General features: G+C 29.7%; 2 protein-coding genes across 2 annotated transcripts; both read left to right on the top strand.

Moving 5' to 3' along the window:
- Window positions 1-1,518: 1,518 nt before the first annotated feature.
- On the top strand, window positions 1,519-6,604 carry BG1 (beta-glucosidase). Its single transcript, NM_001281232.1, is given in 13 exon segments — window positions 1,519-1,656; window positions 2,501-2,567; window positions 3,209-3,267; window positions 3,451-3,526; window positions 3,746-3,817; window positions 3,889-3,976; window positions 4,053-4,308; window positions 4,399-4,514; window positions 4,609-4,832; window positions 4,913-4,947; window positions 5,155-5,257; window positions 5,553-5,661; window positions 6,430-6,604. Coding segments are annotated over 13 exon segments (1,518 nt in total).
- Window positions 6,605-12,468: 5,864 nt separating this feature from the next.
- On the top strand, window positions 12,469-18,531 carry LOC100247567 (beta-glucosidase 40). The gene is made up of 13 exons (XM_010651196.3): window positions 12,469-12,949; window positions 14,485-14,551; window positions 15,007-15,065; window positions 15,250-15,325; window positions 15,538-15,609; window positions 15,681-15,768; window positions 15,850-16,105; window positions 16,184-16,299; window positions 16,394-16,617; window positions 16,705-16,739; window positions 16,918-17,020; window positions 17,401-17,509; window positions 18,077-18,531. Exons 1-13 carry the CDS (start codon window positions 12,812-12,814, stop codon window positions 18,249-18,251), a joined length of 1,518 nt encoding a protein of 505 aa, XP_010649498.1. The 5' UTR covers window positions 12,469-12,811; the 3' UTR covers window positions 18,252-18,531.

Genomic DNA, 18,531 nt, shown 5'->3' with positions numbered 1-18,531 from the left:
AAAATATATATTATTCTCATGCCCCACCACCTCTTAATGTCTTTCAGTTCATAAGAAATGAAATCATAAATATGTCTTTAAAATATTAAATATGTTCCTAGTTTTAAAATTTGCTTATAGCCAAGGTGAGAGGCAAAACCAAGAAATCTGACCTAGAAAAATCCATCTTTGATGTAGCTTTTCGGATTTGAATAGTCTTATCTATTGATTGATACGTCATAGGGCATAGATGGTTACTTATAATCATTGTATACTCATTTGAACAATTATTCACAAAAAGACAACAAGAGTAAAGAGTTTTATAAGCATACACGACATTGCTTTGAAGTCGAAGCAACCTTTGGGAAGACGAAAATAAAAACAAAGGAATTGAGTGTTGTTCCAAAATTCTCCTCGAAATCCGTTTCCCATAAACTGGGTAAGTTTATAAGTTTTCCATGAAATTGAAAATCTTTATATTCCCATAGGATTCACTCTTAAAATAATAATAATAATAATAATAAGTTAAATAAAAAAATTATATTTATTTAACTAATTTTATTAGAAGAGTTCATATTTTTATTTATTTATTTTTTAAAAATTAATTTTTATTTTATATTTAATAAAACTTTTATCATTGAATATCATATTTTAAAATATCATGTTATAAGTTATAACTTCCTATTTTTAGTTATGAATAAAACTAAAATATAAAAAGTTATTTTAAAGAAGGTCTTAATATAAAAAAATGCTAATTTTATGTTTGATTAAATATAAAATACGATAAGTCATTGAATAATTTATCTTTATCTCAAATATAATATATATATTTTTATCTTATTTCACATTATATTTAGTAAACCAAATATTACCTATTATATAAAAGACCATGAATATGTACTTTACCAAAATAATTTTTATTTGTGTTAGAAATTTTATTTATGAACTCAATTATGAAAATAATTTTTTTTCCTATCCTCTATGAAAAGTAATTCTATTTTAATTTATGCAAAAAATTATATTGTATACTATTGGGGGAGTAACTATTCTCGAGAATATAGATTCTCGAGAAAATGATGAGTATTACAATTTATTTAGTGTAGAAAAGGAGTATTATAAGAGAGAAACTCCAACAAATAATACACGTGTCAAGGTCTGAGGCAAAGGAATATTTCCATATACAGAAAATATAACTCATTACATTACTTAACAATAGAAATTGGAGTCGGCTGATTAGATGGGTGGTGTTAATAAAACAAACACTAGGATTGGAAACACGGAAACAACTATAAAAGAAGAAAGCAATGGGCTCTAGATTAAAAGCAAGCTAATGCCCAAAAGCTTCTCTGTATGAGCTCATACCGGTGTGAATCCGTCCACCACCACCATCATTTTTTTTCCCTGTCACCCAACTTGCTTTGTCCCACCGCTCATTTTTTTATCTTCCAATCTCAACCTACTCTTTCTATAAATCATATTAAGCCCTCTGAGCACCACGATTTATAGATCTCTCTCTCTCTAGTCCGAAGGCAGAAAGCAATGGCGTTCGGAAGATTCATCGGTTTGTTCACGGTTGCGGTGGTTCTGGTGTCGCTTCGGCAATGCCTATCGGAAAATATCACCAGAGGAAGCTTTCCGAAGGGGTTCGTCTTCGGGACTGCCTCTTCTGCTTTCCAGGTTAGTTTCAGTTTCCTTTTTCTTCTTTTTTTTTTTCTTTTCTCGGAAAACAAACACTAAATTCATTTATGTCCTGTGACCCTACTTCCTAAACAATCCTTCCCTTTTTTTCTTTGTTTATTTTATTTATTTTTTATTTTTTAATTTATTGCCTCCCGTGAAGGAGTGAGTCGCTTAGAGAAGTGTGAGGGGAAAGGGTGAATTTGTCATTATGTGAAATATACTCTTGCCAAATGGCGGGTACACGCCACGAACGCGAGAATCGAAAAGGAACATTTTTGTGCAGCGCATTTTTTCTTGCGATTTTGACGGCCATGCATATTTTTCTCTGGAATGAAAAATTTAATTTTAAAATAAAAACTATTTATTTTTTTATTTTTACTTTTTGTCATTTTTTTAATAATAGCATAATTGCCATTTTTGTCATTTACTCTGATAAAAACCAAAATGAAGACAAAGCTCTAATTTTATTATTTTAATAAAATAAAAGTTTCATAGGCATTAATTATTTCATAAAATTGTTTGAATAGATTTTTGTCGGGACGCTTCTCAAAACTCTTATTAAACTTTAAAAGTAATCAATTAATAAATAAATGATCTCTTATAAAAAATATATATTATTGACAAAATTTTAAAAATCTAGATAATCGGTTAACTTTTCTTTCAAAATCACTATGAATTACCAAAAATATAATAATTATATATATATATATATATATTAATTTTTGAGAATAGAAGAAACATGATGGAAAAAAATTTAAAATTTAAAAGAATTAATTCTCAATTTTCGGCTATTTATAATGTCTGTAATTACTAATTAATTTAAGAATTATTTTGGTGACAGTATGAAGGAGCCGTGAAAGAGGATGGAAGGGGGCTGACCGTGTGGGACAATTTTTCTCATACAGCTGGTGATTGATTTTTTTTCTTAAGTTTGAAATATTATACCTTCATTTTTTAAATCCTAAAACAAAAAAGAAATGGATTTTAAATTTTTTTTAAGTATATAATTTTTTATTATTATCAAATAAAGATTTAAAACTCGTTTGAAAGTAATTTTAAAAAACGTTTTTAGAATTTTTAATACTTAAATGGTAAAAAATTTTAAAAATTAAAAATATTAAAAACTTTTTCTAGAATTATTATAAAATAAATTTTTTGGGATAATTGATTTATTTTAAAAAGATAGAGGCACATTCCATAGTATTTTTATCATAAATGCTTTTTTATTAGAAATTAGTTAGAGTATATATATATACACATCCGTAATGAAAATGTTATTTTGGAAAACTTAATTAAAAAAAATTGACTCTTTAAAAACTAATCCAAACTGTGCCTTAATTATTTATTGAACCTGAGTTGAAAATGGGTTACTACTTACTAGTGTGGTTACCACCGTAACAAAGTTGGACCGGGAGCCAATTGGAGCCCAATCTTTTACCCTCCAATCAGCCCATTAAGAATATATATATGTTTTTTTTCAGAATATATATAAAATTTATTTTAGATTATTTGCCAATAAAATATGCAAATGACTTGAATTGTGGTGCAGGCAAGATACTTGACTTCAGTAATGCAGATGTAGCTGTGGACCATTACCACCTATACCCTGTAAGCCCATTCATACCCATTCCAATTCGGTTTTCTTTTACCAAGAGATCCAGTTGACATTATCTCACCTTACTATAGATATTTTGTAACTTTTACAGTCAAAATTTAATGTATCACACAGCCTTTTGCAGTATCATTTCTTCATCTTTTGTGTACTTAAATTTCATGGTGGTTGTATTCCAGGATGATATACAACTCATGAAGAACATGGGAATGGATGCCTACAGATTTTCCATATCCTGGTCCCGGATTTTCCCTGGTAAGTTTCTTTGGTGCTGATTCATGCAACTCATATTTCTTCCAGCTGGTTTGGTTAAGGAAGAAGTCTATAGAACTAGATATATAGGTCCTGTTGAACACAATTAAGTATGATATATGTTGCTGGTACTCTTTTATCTGTATAGAACTCATTAGACTTGTAGCAAACAATATCTACATGGAAAGAAGTGGATGATTTCAATTGGGGTCTTATCTGCAGATGGAACCGGGAAAATAAATCAGGCAGGAGTCGACCATTACAATAGGCTCATCAATGCCTTAATAGCAAAAGGTAGGCTCATCAGGATTATATGGAAAAAATTAAGGGTTTTCGCTACATTTTATGAACACATATTAATGCAGGGATTGAACCATATGTGACACTGTACCATTGGGACCTCCCTCAAACTTTGGAAGACAAATACAATGGATGGCTGGACCCCCAGATCATGTAACTGATGGCCAAAACTCAGAATTGTGTTTTCCATTTTGGGAAATTCCCTGTACTGACTTGAGCTATTTCGCAGAAAGGACTTTGCCCTCTACGCAGAGACATGCTTTCAGCAGTTTGGTGACAGGGTGAAGCACTGGATCACATTCAATGAGCCACACACCTTCACAGTCCAAGGCTATGATATAGGACTGCAGGCACCGGGTAGGTGCTCCATCCCCCTATTCTTGTTCTGCAGGGCTGGAAACTCTGCAACTGAACCTTACATAGTTGCCCATCATGTCCTCCTCTCTCATGCAACTGTGGCTGATATATACCATAAAAAGTACAAGGTATAGAGATGATAGATTTTGTCATTTGGACTCAAAACTTTGAAGAAGGAATAAATGAAGGATGAACTCAGTTACTTTTTAGCTATGCAGGCTAAGCAGCAGGGATCACTTGGTGTGGCATTTGATGTTATATGGTTCGAACCAAAGACGAACTCTACAGAGGACATTGAAGCAACTCAAAGAGCTCAGGATTTTCAGCTGGGCTGGTAAGGAGCAGTTCATCTTCCATCTTGTTCACAGCCCTGAGACTCTTTACAGTACTTTCCATTATTTAAAGGGATTCTTCTGCTGTAACTGCAGGTTTATTGACCCTCTGATGTATGGGGATTATCCAAAGTCCCTGAAAGATGGAGTAGGAAGCCGGTTGCCAAACTTTACCAGAGATGAGTCTGCTCTCCTTAAAGGGTCTTTGGATTTTGTTGGCATAAACCACTACACAACATTTTATGCAGAATACGATGCAAACAACTTGACTGGGATGCTACTCAACGATTCCCTGGCAGACAGCAGGGCCATTACCCTTCGTAAGTTTTGATCCTGACTCAGTTATTTTGTGATACTGATTACTGCTAACTAGGTGTACTCTTTTTGTTTCTGTTTTCAGCTTTCAGCAAAGATGGACAACCTATAGGAGACAGGGTATGTAATGCAGAAAACTGAGATAGACTGTTTCATTTTCTGGTGAATGGGATTAGGCCTAACGATTTTTCTGATCAATCATAGCCAAAAAGAGATGGGTTTGGCATTTGGCATTTGGCATCTGGCATCTGGCATCTGCTGTCCAAGTCCATGGCTCTATCAGTTGGTTTAAGTATTCTAAAATAAAGTGATTTTGTTGGGTTGCAGGCAAATTCTATCTGGTTGTATATAGTACCTCGTGGGATGAGAAGCTTAATGAATTACATCAAGCAAAAGTATGGGAATCCTCCTATCATCATCACTGAAAATGGTCAGTGTTGGGAAGAATTGGGAGTCATTCCATTTCTCAAGTTTTTTCTTCTTAAAACACAAACCATGCCTATTCTACAACTGTTATTAAAATTAGTTTTTTATTTTTATTTTTTTTTCAACTTAGAAAATACTGTCTTATAAACTCTTAACAAGAACAATTTTGAAGTCTCGAAGGGTTTTTGGTTGTTTTCTTTATAAATTTTTTTGATACATTCTACCTTTATAAAAAATAAATAAAAATAAGACACGAGTACTCACAAGCTAAATCTTACTCCTTTGAATGGTTTTTGCAGGAATGGATGATGCAAACAATCCATTTATCCCTATTAAAGATGCTTTGAAGGATGAGAAAAGGATCAAATACCACAATGACTACCTTCAGAGTTTGCTGGCTTCCATTAAGTATGTAACTCATCATCTTTTTGTAGTTCCATTTTGTTAGGGTTTCGTTAGGTCGATTCTCAATCAATTTAAAGGTTGAACCAAATTGGTCAATTTTGGTTCCATTGAAGTCGATTAGAACCAATTTAATTCCTTTAACCAAACTAACCCCATTAAGCATATAAAAACACTAGCTTTTACGCCAAATCCCTAAATACAAACTATATATAAAAAAAATTGACTAGGGAAATTTTTCTAAATATTTCGAGACAAAATACTATGGATAACTTTGTTAGGTTGAATTTACAATTTCAAAATTATGGAAGTTACCTTTTAAGTTTTACTAAGTCAAGATTATTTGGAGTTAAATCATATTCTCTAAATATTTCAAACAATTAGGGTTAGCTTTTGAGGGCAGTCTTTTTTTTTTTAGAATAGAAAATAACATATTTTAATTTTTTTTTCATTGGTTTTACTTAATTTTTAAGGGTTATTATAAAAATAATAATTGTATAAATATAAAGAATGATAAAAAATAAAACATTATAAATAAAAATTATTTTTAAAAAATGTTTAAAAACATAATAAATGGGTTGAAAATATTCAAAATTTTGAAACAAACTTTTATTCTAAAACACATAAAACCATTTTTGAAAATGTTTCCAAATATACCCATCGATTCCCACTTTCATCAAATTGATGAATTTCAAATAAGTAACAAAAATGGGCTTAATTACATCAGTTTTAGAAGGTATAAAAACTAACACCATTGGGTTTTGGTTGATGCAGAGAGGATGGGTGCAATGTGAAAGGGTATTTTGTATGGTCTCTGTTAGATAATTGGGAGTGGGGAGCTGGATTTACTTCAAGGTTTGGTCTCTTCTTTGTGGATTATAAGGACAAGCTCAAGAGATACCCCAAGAATTCTGTTCAATGGTTTAAGAACTTCTTGAATTCTCCCTAAAAATTGTGGAAAAAAATAAAATAAAATAATGAAGCTATTCAAACCACACATTCTACCAACACAAATTGAATGTAGAGGCGCTGCAAGAATTTGCAGCTTCTGTTGTGCCATTTGTAAAAGAATGTGTTGTTTTTGGTGCATTCATTTCAAGTGGTTTCTGCACAAAATGTTGTTTGGAAGGAGAGAAAATTGAAGAGAAATAAACTCCACCAGGATCCTTGCAACTTAAAACAATTTGAGGGTCTCTCGGTCCATGATACTAGTAAGAAAAGACTCGAACAAATGGAGAAAAAACTCACCATTATTTCCTAAACCAACAATGAATCAAACACTAATATTTGCTGTAAATATTAGACATATTGTAGGAGACACATTCTTTGTTTTTCATCCATGGCACATTCCGAAAAATATGGTGAATTCAGTCCCTTCTTCTTGGAGAATGGGTAAACAGGATGCTTGATCCTATTTCAATGACCATTGATTTGGATCTCATAACATTTTTTTATTTATATGATTCAGATTTTTTCTTTGCATGCTTTTAGGGTTTTGATGCTTCCATAGATAACACTTCCATTAGGTTTTATTAAAAATATAACTCAAAGTATTTTTTGTAGTAAGATACATGATTTAAAAAAAAAAAGAGAGAAAATTAATATTTTTGATCCTAATAAAAGGATATATTTTTTATACATGATAAAAAAAAATTAAGTATTTTCTTCTAACTAGAAGTTATAGAGAACAAAATTGTTAATTAACATTTTTGTACGATTTTATAAAATTTATGTAACCAAAATTTATAATAAACATGTAGATAATATTTAAATATTATATAAAAAAATATTTTGTATATCAAATTATAAAAAATAGGTAATTGATTAATAATTTTTTTTGATCTCTTATAGCCAAAAGTTACTTAAAGTTATTGGTAGAAATACCTGCATATGAAAGTGAAATTTTATATTGCACGAAGACGTGATATTTATGTTTAATATCTTGTATTAGAGATGATATTGTATTAGAGATGATATTTTGGAATATCTTATATTTTGGTTGTTTGATATACAATAGATTTTTTTATATGATATAATAATTGAGAATAATTTTAATCTTTATTTTCCAATATTTAGAGTAAAATATGTTTATCCTTCATATAAACAGTTGGGTGTTTTGGATAGCATAAATACTTACATTTTGAAAATTCCACATAGTATCTTTTTATTTTTTTATATAAGATTTCAATTTTTAAATATTCTAAAAAGCATGTGCTTATACCAAAAAAAAGTTTGAAATTATGTGTTGAAAATATTGAAAATTATATTAAAAAAATTAGTTTTCCTAACACATCATTTATTAATTATGATGTGATATTCTTTTTTATAGATCTTGTTTATAAAAAATATGGACATAAATATTTTATTTATATAGATAGACTTTAAAGTCTAGTTTACATATTACCATATTTATTTTTTCCTTATTTAAATCTAAAAGATATTTATTCAAATATGAAAGGATTTCGTTTTGAACATTAACATTTCATAAGATGTTGTACATGAATATCTATGTTGACATATTTTATAATTTTTAGAAATTTGATATTAATATAATATTATTATTTTGATTTTATGGTATAAATTTAAGGAAATCTTCTTAATTCTAATATGCATATTTTAATTTCATGTTTGATGAAAAATAAAAATTTTGTTTTTATATATTTTAAATATATAAAAACTTGTATAAATATGTATAAAGTATATATTTGATTTATGATTGAATTTTCTAAAGATATTTTTGAAATTTTTTATTATATAATTGTTTTGAATATATGTGAAATAGATAATTTGATCGTATGATCAATAATTTGATTTTATATGTCAATTTTCTTTAAAACGTTTGTTTTTGGGGATTGAAATTTTTTTAATTATATAAAATAATGTATATTATTGCATGTTTCCACATATGGTGTTTTTACTAATGTAATAATTTTATTATCCAATAATAATTTTGAAATTACAATAAGTTCAACTATTGTTTTAAATATATTTTGTTTTATCTTTGCATATACATTTAGATATATTTTGGGCATTTCAATTAAAAAGTATGAGACATCGACAAATGGCAAGATGTTTTATATCATGATACATTCTTTTGAAATTTTGATCTATAAATTAATTTTTGCTCATTGACTTATATCATAATAACAATTGAATAAGACATTATTGATCTATTGTTACAATTAATTTGATTATTAAAATACTTTTTAGTTATTTCATGCAAAAATTGCTTCACATTTACGAAATTAAATATGTGAGCTATTTAAAAAATATATAACTTTAAATAATCTTTTTCATATTTGTTTTGTTGTGCTAGATATGTTCTCATTACTTTTACACAATTTATTAAGTTAGGTCTTCATCAATAATTGGTATTTTTATGTTGATTTTAACTCTTCCTCTATAATAAGATTTATTCAACCCTAGAAGAGGGAGGTCTTTATAACTAATCATTTTGATGAAAATCTTGTTATAATAATTATATAACATTATAACAACTATGTTAATATTATATCAGACAATAAAACTTGATTAAAAGCTTCAAAAGAACTTATACTATATCACTAATAGTACTTGATTCTATGTGAATAACATTTTATACTAATCTAGAAAAATCTTACAAGACTAACATGGTTCTCCGGGATAAACATTGATGCATTAATTCACTATAAAGTCGTATGAACTTACATTATAAAACCAAAAGTTTTTATCTAGTGATTAGTCTACCTATACACTTAAAATGTAAAATGATAATGCTATGCATATTATCATTTTAATGAGACAATTTTCTCGTCATTAGGGGGAGAAAAACTGATTTCAGAAGAATGACGTGAAACTATTTTGAATGCATTGACTTTGACTCATCTTAATCCTCATACTAATCAATGTGAATTGAAAGTTTAAAAAGTTATTATTTGCAAGGACTTGCAAATCAATTATCAAAGGTATTTGTCGATGCAAAGAAAGTGATGATCGAAATCATTTATAGTAACTGTGAATATTCTAGAACGGATTGATGTCACTAAAAGAAAATTAAATAATGAGTGTAAGGCACACTTGAAACAAGATAGACTATTAGATAAAAAGATTCAATTTTCCTTGAAGAGACACAAATGAAAAAAATAGCCCGCGAAGAGACTCAAATAAAACAACTAGTCCTTGAAGAGACATATATTGAATAAGTAACCTCATAAGAGACATATATTACACAATTAACTTCTATTAAGGTACAAATACCTAATAATGATGAGATCTTAATTAGTTATTTACATTAAAAAAAAAGAATTAAATTACCTTTATTATAGACAATATATTCTCTTTCTAAATGGTCATTGACGTTAGAAGAAATGATAATAACCTTGAACCATAGAGTGTAGAAGAATGTCAACATAAAAACGATTGACCAAAATGAAAAGAATCTATCTAGAAATAATTAGATTAGAAAAATGAGAAGTATTTGAATCTATAGTTCACATGCCTGAAGTTGTCAAACTTGTTGAATATAAATGGGTATTTGTAAGAAAGTGCAATGAGAAAAATGAAATCATGGAATATAAAGTGACTCATAGCTCAAGGTTTCTTATAGAGGCCTATTGTTAACCATTAGAGAATTCATTACAATAGTTATAATTTCCTATTTTTATTGTAATTCCCTAATTCTAGGATCGTTTCTTTTTTTTTTTTTTTTGTAATTCCCTAATTTTAGGATTATTTCCTATTTTTGTGTCTTGGATAACCCACGACAATGCCCATTTTTGTGTATATATATATTTATTCTTAATCAATGGAAAAGTTAAGCCATTGTTTCTCAATAATTCTCTCTCTAATTCCAACATTAACTAAGAGGAAATATACTTTCTTATGATTCATTTGTATAGCAGTCTCAAATGGTTTGAATATGCATCTCATGGATGTTGTTACTACATATTTATATGGATATATATATATATATATATAAATCCATGAAGCAACTAATTCGAAACATTATAACATATGTTCAATTAAGTTACAAAGATCCTTATATGAATTAAGTAATCCAAAGGTATGTCATATAATTACCTCGGTGAATATTTAATTAGGGAATGATCAATATATTATCTTATTTGTCTATTCATATTCATTAAGAAATCAACAATTGGATTTGCAATTATTATAGTATATGTGGAATATTTGAATCTTGTTGGAACTCTTGACCTCACAAGAATAATTGACTATTTGAAAAGTAAATTTGAAATAAAAGATCTTGAAAAAAATAAAATTTTGTCTTAGTCTACAAATCATATACCTTTCAAATAAAATGTTAGTTAATTATTAATATATACAAAGAAAGTCTTAAAGCACTTTCTTATAAATAAATCATATCCACTAAGTCTCCAATAATTGCTTGTTCACTTAAAGTAAACGAAGACTTATTTCATCCTACAGAGGACAATGAAGAACAGCTTGGTCTAAAAGTACCTTATCTTGGTGCAATTGGGCCATTGATGTATTTGGTAAATTATATAAAATAAGATATATCAATTTTTTTTATGAAGTTACTAGAAAAAGACATTGGAGTCCAAAGGAAAGGAGTAAGTACTTGCTACTAGCTCGTATACTAATTTTCCAGTTTTCTAATGATTCTATACAAGTAGATAATAATAGTTACTTTTTTAATTCATGAAGCAAGAAACAAGTTGGAAATATGTGTGGTTGAGATTTATAATCCTATATATTTGAGAGTCATGCAAACTATCTCCCATTAAAGATAATTCGAAATACTATATGAAAATGAAATTGTATGCATTGGACAAATTAAAAAATGATGCATTAAGGGTGATAGAATTAAACATATATCGCTCAAGTTCTTTTACATTCATTAGCTCTAGAACAATAGTGAAATTGCAATTTAATAAGAAACATCAAGTAACAATTTAGTAGACTCATTCACAAGGGCATTGTCAACTATAGTACTCAAGAAGTTCACTAGAATGTGCTAACTCAAATATCTCCATAAGCTACCAAAAAACATATAATCATGTCAATATGAGGGGATTAAATTAATAAGAATATTATTGTGTTGTACCATTTCTATTTTTTTTTTTTGTCGAGGATTTGTGCCAATGAATTTTACTAACAAGATTTTTAACGAAGGCTTTTTCTATAAGATTTTTCCAGACAAATTTTAATAAGGCATTTTCTAAGAGTGATTGTCATTCAAGGGGAATGTTTTTAATAAGGCATTTTCTAAGAGTGATTCGGGAAAGTTATAAATATTTATGATAATTTATGAATGATAACATTATTACCATATTTGTACTTTTATCATATTGGTATTATCTTTTATGGGTTTATGAATTAATAAATAAAGAGCTAACAATTAAACAATTATTTTTTCTCCCCATTCTTTTATTTTACAATATCAAATATGTTTTTAAAATTGAAATTCTTTTCTTAAATAAAGTGTTGTTTTCAAAAAAAGTTTCTAAAGAAACTTTTACATAAGAGTAAATTAATAATAATCATCATATCATATGCAAATTCTTTGGTTCATTTTAAATGCTGCTGGAGCTGTTACCAATGATATCTGTTATTATTCTAATTACTCTATTTTGAAATACGTACGAGGTTGGTATATTGTACTTGTTATTATTATTATTATTTTATAGAAAATCACCGCTTTTAGACTTTTAGCCTTGCGCTAGAGTCAAAAAAAGAAACTATCAACTATTCTCGAGAATGTAGATTCTCAAGAAAATGATGAGTGAAACGGGAGTCAGCTGATTGGATGGGTAGTGTTAATAAAACAAGGATTCAGATTGAAAACACGGAAACAGCTATAAAAGAAGAAAGCAATGGGCTTTAGAGTAAAGCAAGCTGACGCCCAAAAGCAAAGCTGCCTCTGCCTCACCCTTTGTTTATTCGTCTCTGTATGAAGTATGAACTCGTACCAGTGTGAATCCAAGACTTGATATTTCCCAGCGCCCACCACCACCACTATCACTACCGTTATCGCCACCATCTTTTTTGTTTTTTTTCCTCAACCACTCATCTCGCTTTGTCCCACCACTCATTTCTTGTCTTCCAATCTCAATCTACTCTTTCTATAAATCATATTAAGCGCTCTGAGCACCACAATTTGTAGATCTCTTTCTCTCTGATCCGAGTGCAGAAAGCAATGGCGTTCGGGAGATTCATCTGTTTGTTCACAGTTGCGGCCTTTCTGGTGTCGCTTCGACCATGCCTATCGGAAAATATCACCAGAGGAAGCTTCCCGAAGGGGTTCGTCTTCGGGACTGCCTCTTCTGCTTTCCAGGTTAGTTCCAGTTTCCATTTTTTATTTTTATTTTTAATTTATTGCCTCCCGTGAAGGAGTGAGTTGCTTAGAGAAGTGTGCCCGGAAAGGACAAATTTGTCATTATGTGAAATAAACTGTTACCAAATGGCGGGTACACGCCGTGAACGAGAATTTTTCCGGGGTTTTGACTGCCATGCATATTTTTCTCCCGCATAAATGGGCTTAATTTCGATCTCCTCCCTTTTAAGTTTTAATAAATTGATTTGAAAATGCATTAAATACTTTTTCTTATTTTAGATTAAAGACAAAATAAGAAAAAAAATATCAAATAAAAAGGAGAATTGAGATATTTAATAAAATTTTAAAGAAATATTTAGTTAAAATGAATAAAATAATCTCAAAATCAGAAATCTAACACTTTCCATATTTTGTTTGAACAAGTAATCAAATTTTGACATAAATGTATTTTTTTTATTTTAAATATTTACATATAAGTTTGAAAACAAATAAAAAGGAGAATTGAGATATTTAATAAAATTTTAAAGAAATATTTAATTAAAATGAATAAAATAATCCCAAAATCGGAAATCTAACACTTTCCATATTTTGTTTGAACAAGTAATCAAATTTTGACATAAATGTATTTTTTTTATTTTAAATATTTACATATAGGTTTGAAAAGAAATGATTATTTTTATAAGAAAATAATGATGATATTTTTGTCCAAATGATATTAAAAAAGGGTGGGAGGTTAAATTTTGGGTTTTGAAAGATCATTTTAATCAAATAATCCAATTTTAAATTAATAGATATGAGATGTATTTAACTCAAATCCAAGTTGAATGAAATTAATCATTTTTAGGATAAAAACTATTTATTTTATTTTATTTTATCATTAATTTAATAATGGTATAATTGCATTTTTTTGTCATTTACTTTTATAAAAACCAAAATGAAGTCAAAGTTCTAATTTTATTATTATAATATAATAAAAGTTTCGTCCGCATTATCCATCAAATTATTTAAATAGATTTTTATCTAGATGCCTTTCAAAAACTTTTATTCAACTTGGAAAGTAATAAATTAATAAATAAATAAACTCTTATAAAAAATTATATTTCTGACAAAATTTCAAAGTCGAGATAGTTGAATAACTTTTCTTTCAAAATCGCTATGAATTATCAAGAATATAATAATTTTTTATTTATATTTAAATGTTAATTAATTCTTGATCAAAAGTTCTATATCAAAATTTATATTTATATTTAAATGTTAATTAATTCTTGATAAATTTATTGATAAAAAGTTCTATATCAAAATCGTTTTTACCATCATTGAATATGTATATAAATGCTAGAATTGGGTTTGTATGTCCAAATGGATAGACCGAATCGATCCAACAAATGAGACATTGAGAAGTAATTTTTTGGAGTTTTAAAACTAACTAACTATATATATATATATATATATATATATATGACTTTCCTCGTGGAATTTCTCTTGTTTATAATGCCTGCAATTACTAATTAATTTAAGAATTATTTTGTTGACAGTATGAAGGAGCCGTGAAAGAGGATGAAAGGGGGCTGTCCGTGTGGGACAATTTTTCTCATACAGCTGGTGATTAATTTTTTTATTATGAGGCCAATAAGTTTGAAATATTATACCTTCATCTTTAAAATCCTAAGAAAAATGGAAATAAATTTTAAAATAATTTTTTTATATATAATTTTATTTTATTTTATTTTTATCAAAGTTGAAAGACTTTGTTTGGGATGATTGTTTTATTTTTAGAAAGATTGAGTTACATCTTAAAGTTTAATTTCACCATGACCATGTTGCTTTTTTTTTTTTTTATTTATCATAAATGCTTTTAATAGAAATTAGTTAAGAGTTTGTATATATTGATAATATGTTATGGAATGAAAATGTTTTTTGGAAGATTTAATTAAAATTATTTTCTAAAATTTTAAAACATTGTCAAACTTCTAATTTTAATTTAAAAATATTATAAAATACTTCTTGGTCTCTCAAAACCCCAATAAAATATGCAAATGACTTGAATTGTGGTGCAGGCAAGATACTTGACTTCAGTAATGCAGACGTAGCTGTGGACCATTACCACCTATACCCTGTAAGCCCCATTCATATCGATTCCAATTCGGTTTTCTTTTACCAAGAGATCCAGTTGACATTATCTCACCTTACTATAAATATTTTGTAACTTTTACAGTCAAAATTTAATGTATCACACAGCCTTCTGCAGTATCATTTCTTCATCTTTTGTGTACTTAAATTTCATGGTTGTTGTATTCCAGGATGATGTACAACTCATGAAGAACATGGGAATGGATGCCTACAGATTTTCCATATCCTGGTCCCGGATTTTCCCTGGTAAGTTTCTTTGGTGCTGATTCATGCAACTCATATTTCTTCCTGGTTTGGTTAAGGAAGAAGTCTATAGAACTAGATAGGTCCTGTTGAACACAATTAAGTATGATATATGTTGCGGGTACTCTTTTATCTGTATAGAACTCATTAGACTTGTAGCAAACAATATCTACATGGAAAGAAGTGGATGATTTCAATTGGGGTCTTATCTGCAGATGGAACCGGGAAAATAAATCAGGCAGGAGTCGACCATTACAATAGGCTCATCAATGCCTTAATAGCAGAAGGTAGGTTCATCAGGATTATATGGAAAAAAATCAAGGGTTTTTCATTACATTTCATAAACACATAAATGCAGGGATTGAACCATATGTGACACTGTACCATTGGGACCTCCCTCAAGCTTTGCAAGACAAATACAATGGATGGCTGGACCCCCAGATCATGTAACCAATTTTCCAAAACTCAGAATTGTGTTTTCTTCCATTTGGGGGAATTCTCTGTACTGACTCGAGCCATTTTCACAGAAAGGACTTTGCCCTCTACGCTGAGACATGCTTTCAGCAGTTTGGTGACAGGGTGAAGCACTGGATCACATTCAATGAACCACACACCTTCACAGTCCAAGGCTATGATGTAGGGCTGCACGCACCAGGCCATTGTTCCATCCTCCTCCGCCTCTTCTGCAGGGCTGGAAACTCTGCAACTGAGCCTTACATAGTTGCACACCATGTTCTCCTCTCCCATGCAACTGTGGCAGATATATACCGAAAAAAGTACAAGGTATAGGGACGATGGGTTAAGGGTTTTCTCATTTGGTTTGAAGACGGACGAATTCAGTCAACCTTTTTTGCTATGCAGGCTAAGCAGATGGGATCGCTTGGTGTGGCATTTGATGTTATCTGGTTTGAGCCGAAGACGAACTCTACAGAGGACATTGAAGCAACTCAAAGAGCTCAGGATTTTCAGCTGGGCTGGTAAGGAGCAGTTCATCTTCAATCTTGTTCACAGCCCTGAGACTCTTTACAGTACTTCCCATTATTTAGAGGGATTCTTCTGCTATAACTGCAGGTTCATCGATCCTCTGATGTTTGGGGATTATCCAAAGTCCATGAAATATAGAGTAGGAAGCCGGTTGCCAAACTTTACCAGAGATGAGTCTACTCTCCTTAAAGGGTCTTTGGATTTTGTTGGCATAAACCACTACACAACATTTTATGCAGAAAGCAATGCAACCAACTTGATTGGGTTTCTACTCAACGATTCCCTGGCAGACAGCGGGGCCATTACCCTTCGTGAGTTTTGATCCTGACTCAGTTTTTTTGTGATACTGGGTGCTGCTAAGTGCTAACTAGGTGTACTCTTTCTGTTTCTGTTTTCAGCTTTCAGCAAAGATGGACAACCTATAGGAGACAGGGTATGTAATGCAGAAAACTGAGATAGACTGTTTCATTTTCTGGTGAATGGGGTTAGGGCTAATGAATTTTCTGATCAATCATAGCTAAAGATAGATGGGTTTGGCATCTGCTGTCCAAGTCCATGGCTCTATCAGTTGGTTTAAGTCTTCTAAAGTAAGTGGTTTTGTTGGGCTACAGGCAAATTCCATCTGGTTGTATATAGTACCTCGTGGGATGAGAAGCTTAATGAATTACATCAAGCAAAAGTATGGGAATCCTCCTGTCATTATCACTGAAAATGGTGAGTGTTGGGAAGAACTGGGAGTCATCCCATTTCTCAAGTTTTTTCTTCTTAAAACACAAGCCATGCCTATTTAAAAATTCTATTTTTAAACGAAAAATTGTTTTTTTACCTTAGAAAATACTGTCTAATAATTTTTTTTTGAATAACGATTTAAAAAAATGAAGAACACTTGGAAAACTTTTCCATTGTATCTTTATGGAAAGATAAAAAGACCGTTTTTTATATTTTATTTTTAAAACAAATATTTATTTCTTAAAATAATTAAAATTTATTTTTTTCAATTGTTCTTAAAATTTATTTTGTAGATTTATTTTTTAAATATTCAATAAAAAGAGAACCCACAAGCTAAATCTTACTCCTTTGAATGATTTTTGCAGGGATGGATGATGGAAACAATCCATTGACTCCTATTAAAGATGCTTTGAAGGATGACAAAAGGATCAAATACCACGATGACTACCTGCAGAGTTTGCTGGCTTCCATTAAGTATGTAACTCATCATCTTTTTGTAGGTAGACACATGTTAGGGCTTCCTTAGTCAAACTTTTTTTTTATATGCCTATCTCTCGTTGAAACATCTTTTGTGATAACATTTTTTACAATTTCAAAATTATGAAAATTACTTTTTTGAGTTTGACAAAGTAAAAATTATTTAGACTTGGCTCAAATTCTCTAAATATTTCAGATAATTAAGGTTAGCTTTAGAGAAAAAAAACATAGATTTTGAACAGTAACTGTTCTCCAGAACAGGCTTAGTAAAACAAAAAAATATGAAAACATATTTAGTTGTCAATGTTTAAAAAAAAAAAGGTTTGTTTTTGAAATAGTTTTTTGAGAACTATTTTTGAAAATGTTGTCAAAGATATTTGTAGTTTGCGATTTTCATCAAATTGATAAATTTCAAATAATCAACAGAAAAGGGATTAAATCAATTTGGTTGGATTTGATTTGATTTGATTCTTTGTAGTCGATGAATTTAGTGGGTTTTTTGCCCACCTTAAATCAGTTTTAGAAGGTATAAAAACTAATACCATTGGGTTTTGGTTGATGCAGAGAGGACGGGTGCAATGTGAAAGGGTATTTTGTATGGTCTCTGTTAGATAATTGGGAGTGGGGAGCTGGATTCACTTCGAGGTTTGGTCTCTTCTTTGTGGATTATAAGGACAAGCTCAAGAGATACCCCAAGAACTCTGTTCAATGGTTCAAGAACTTCCTGAATTCTCCCTAAAAATTGAGAAAAGATAAAATAAAATAATGAAGGTATTGAAACCACACATTTTAAAATTGAATGTAGAGGAGCTGCTAAAATTTGCAGCTTCTGTTATGTCATTTGTAACAAAATGTGTTGGTTTTAGTGCGTTCAGTTCAGGTGGTTTCTGCACAAAATGTTGTTTGGAAGAAGTTGCAAGGGCAGAGGTTAATGTGTCAAATGCCGCCACATGTTAAAATCTCATTTGTGCCTTTTGAAATTTCATGAAAATAAAGCCTACATAAATTATGAATGTAAA

The sequence above is a fragment of the Vitis vinifera genome, chromosome 1 (assembly GCF_030704535.1).
Source record: "Vitis vinifera cultivar Pinot Noir 40024 chromosome 1, ASM3070453v1".
NCBI classification, from domain to species: Eukaryota; Viridiplantae; Streptophyta; class Magnoliopsida; order Vitales; family Vitaceae; genus Vitis; species Vitis vinifera.
This window is presented reverse-complemented; position numbering and strand designations above follow the sequence as displayed.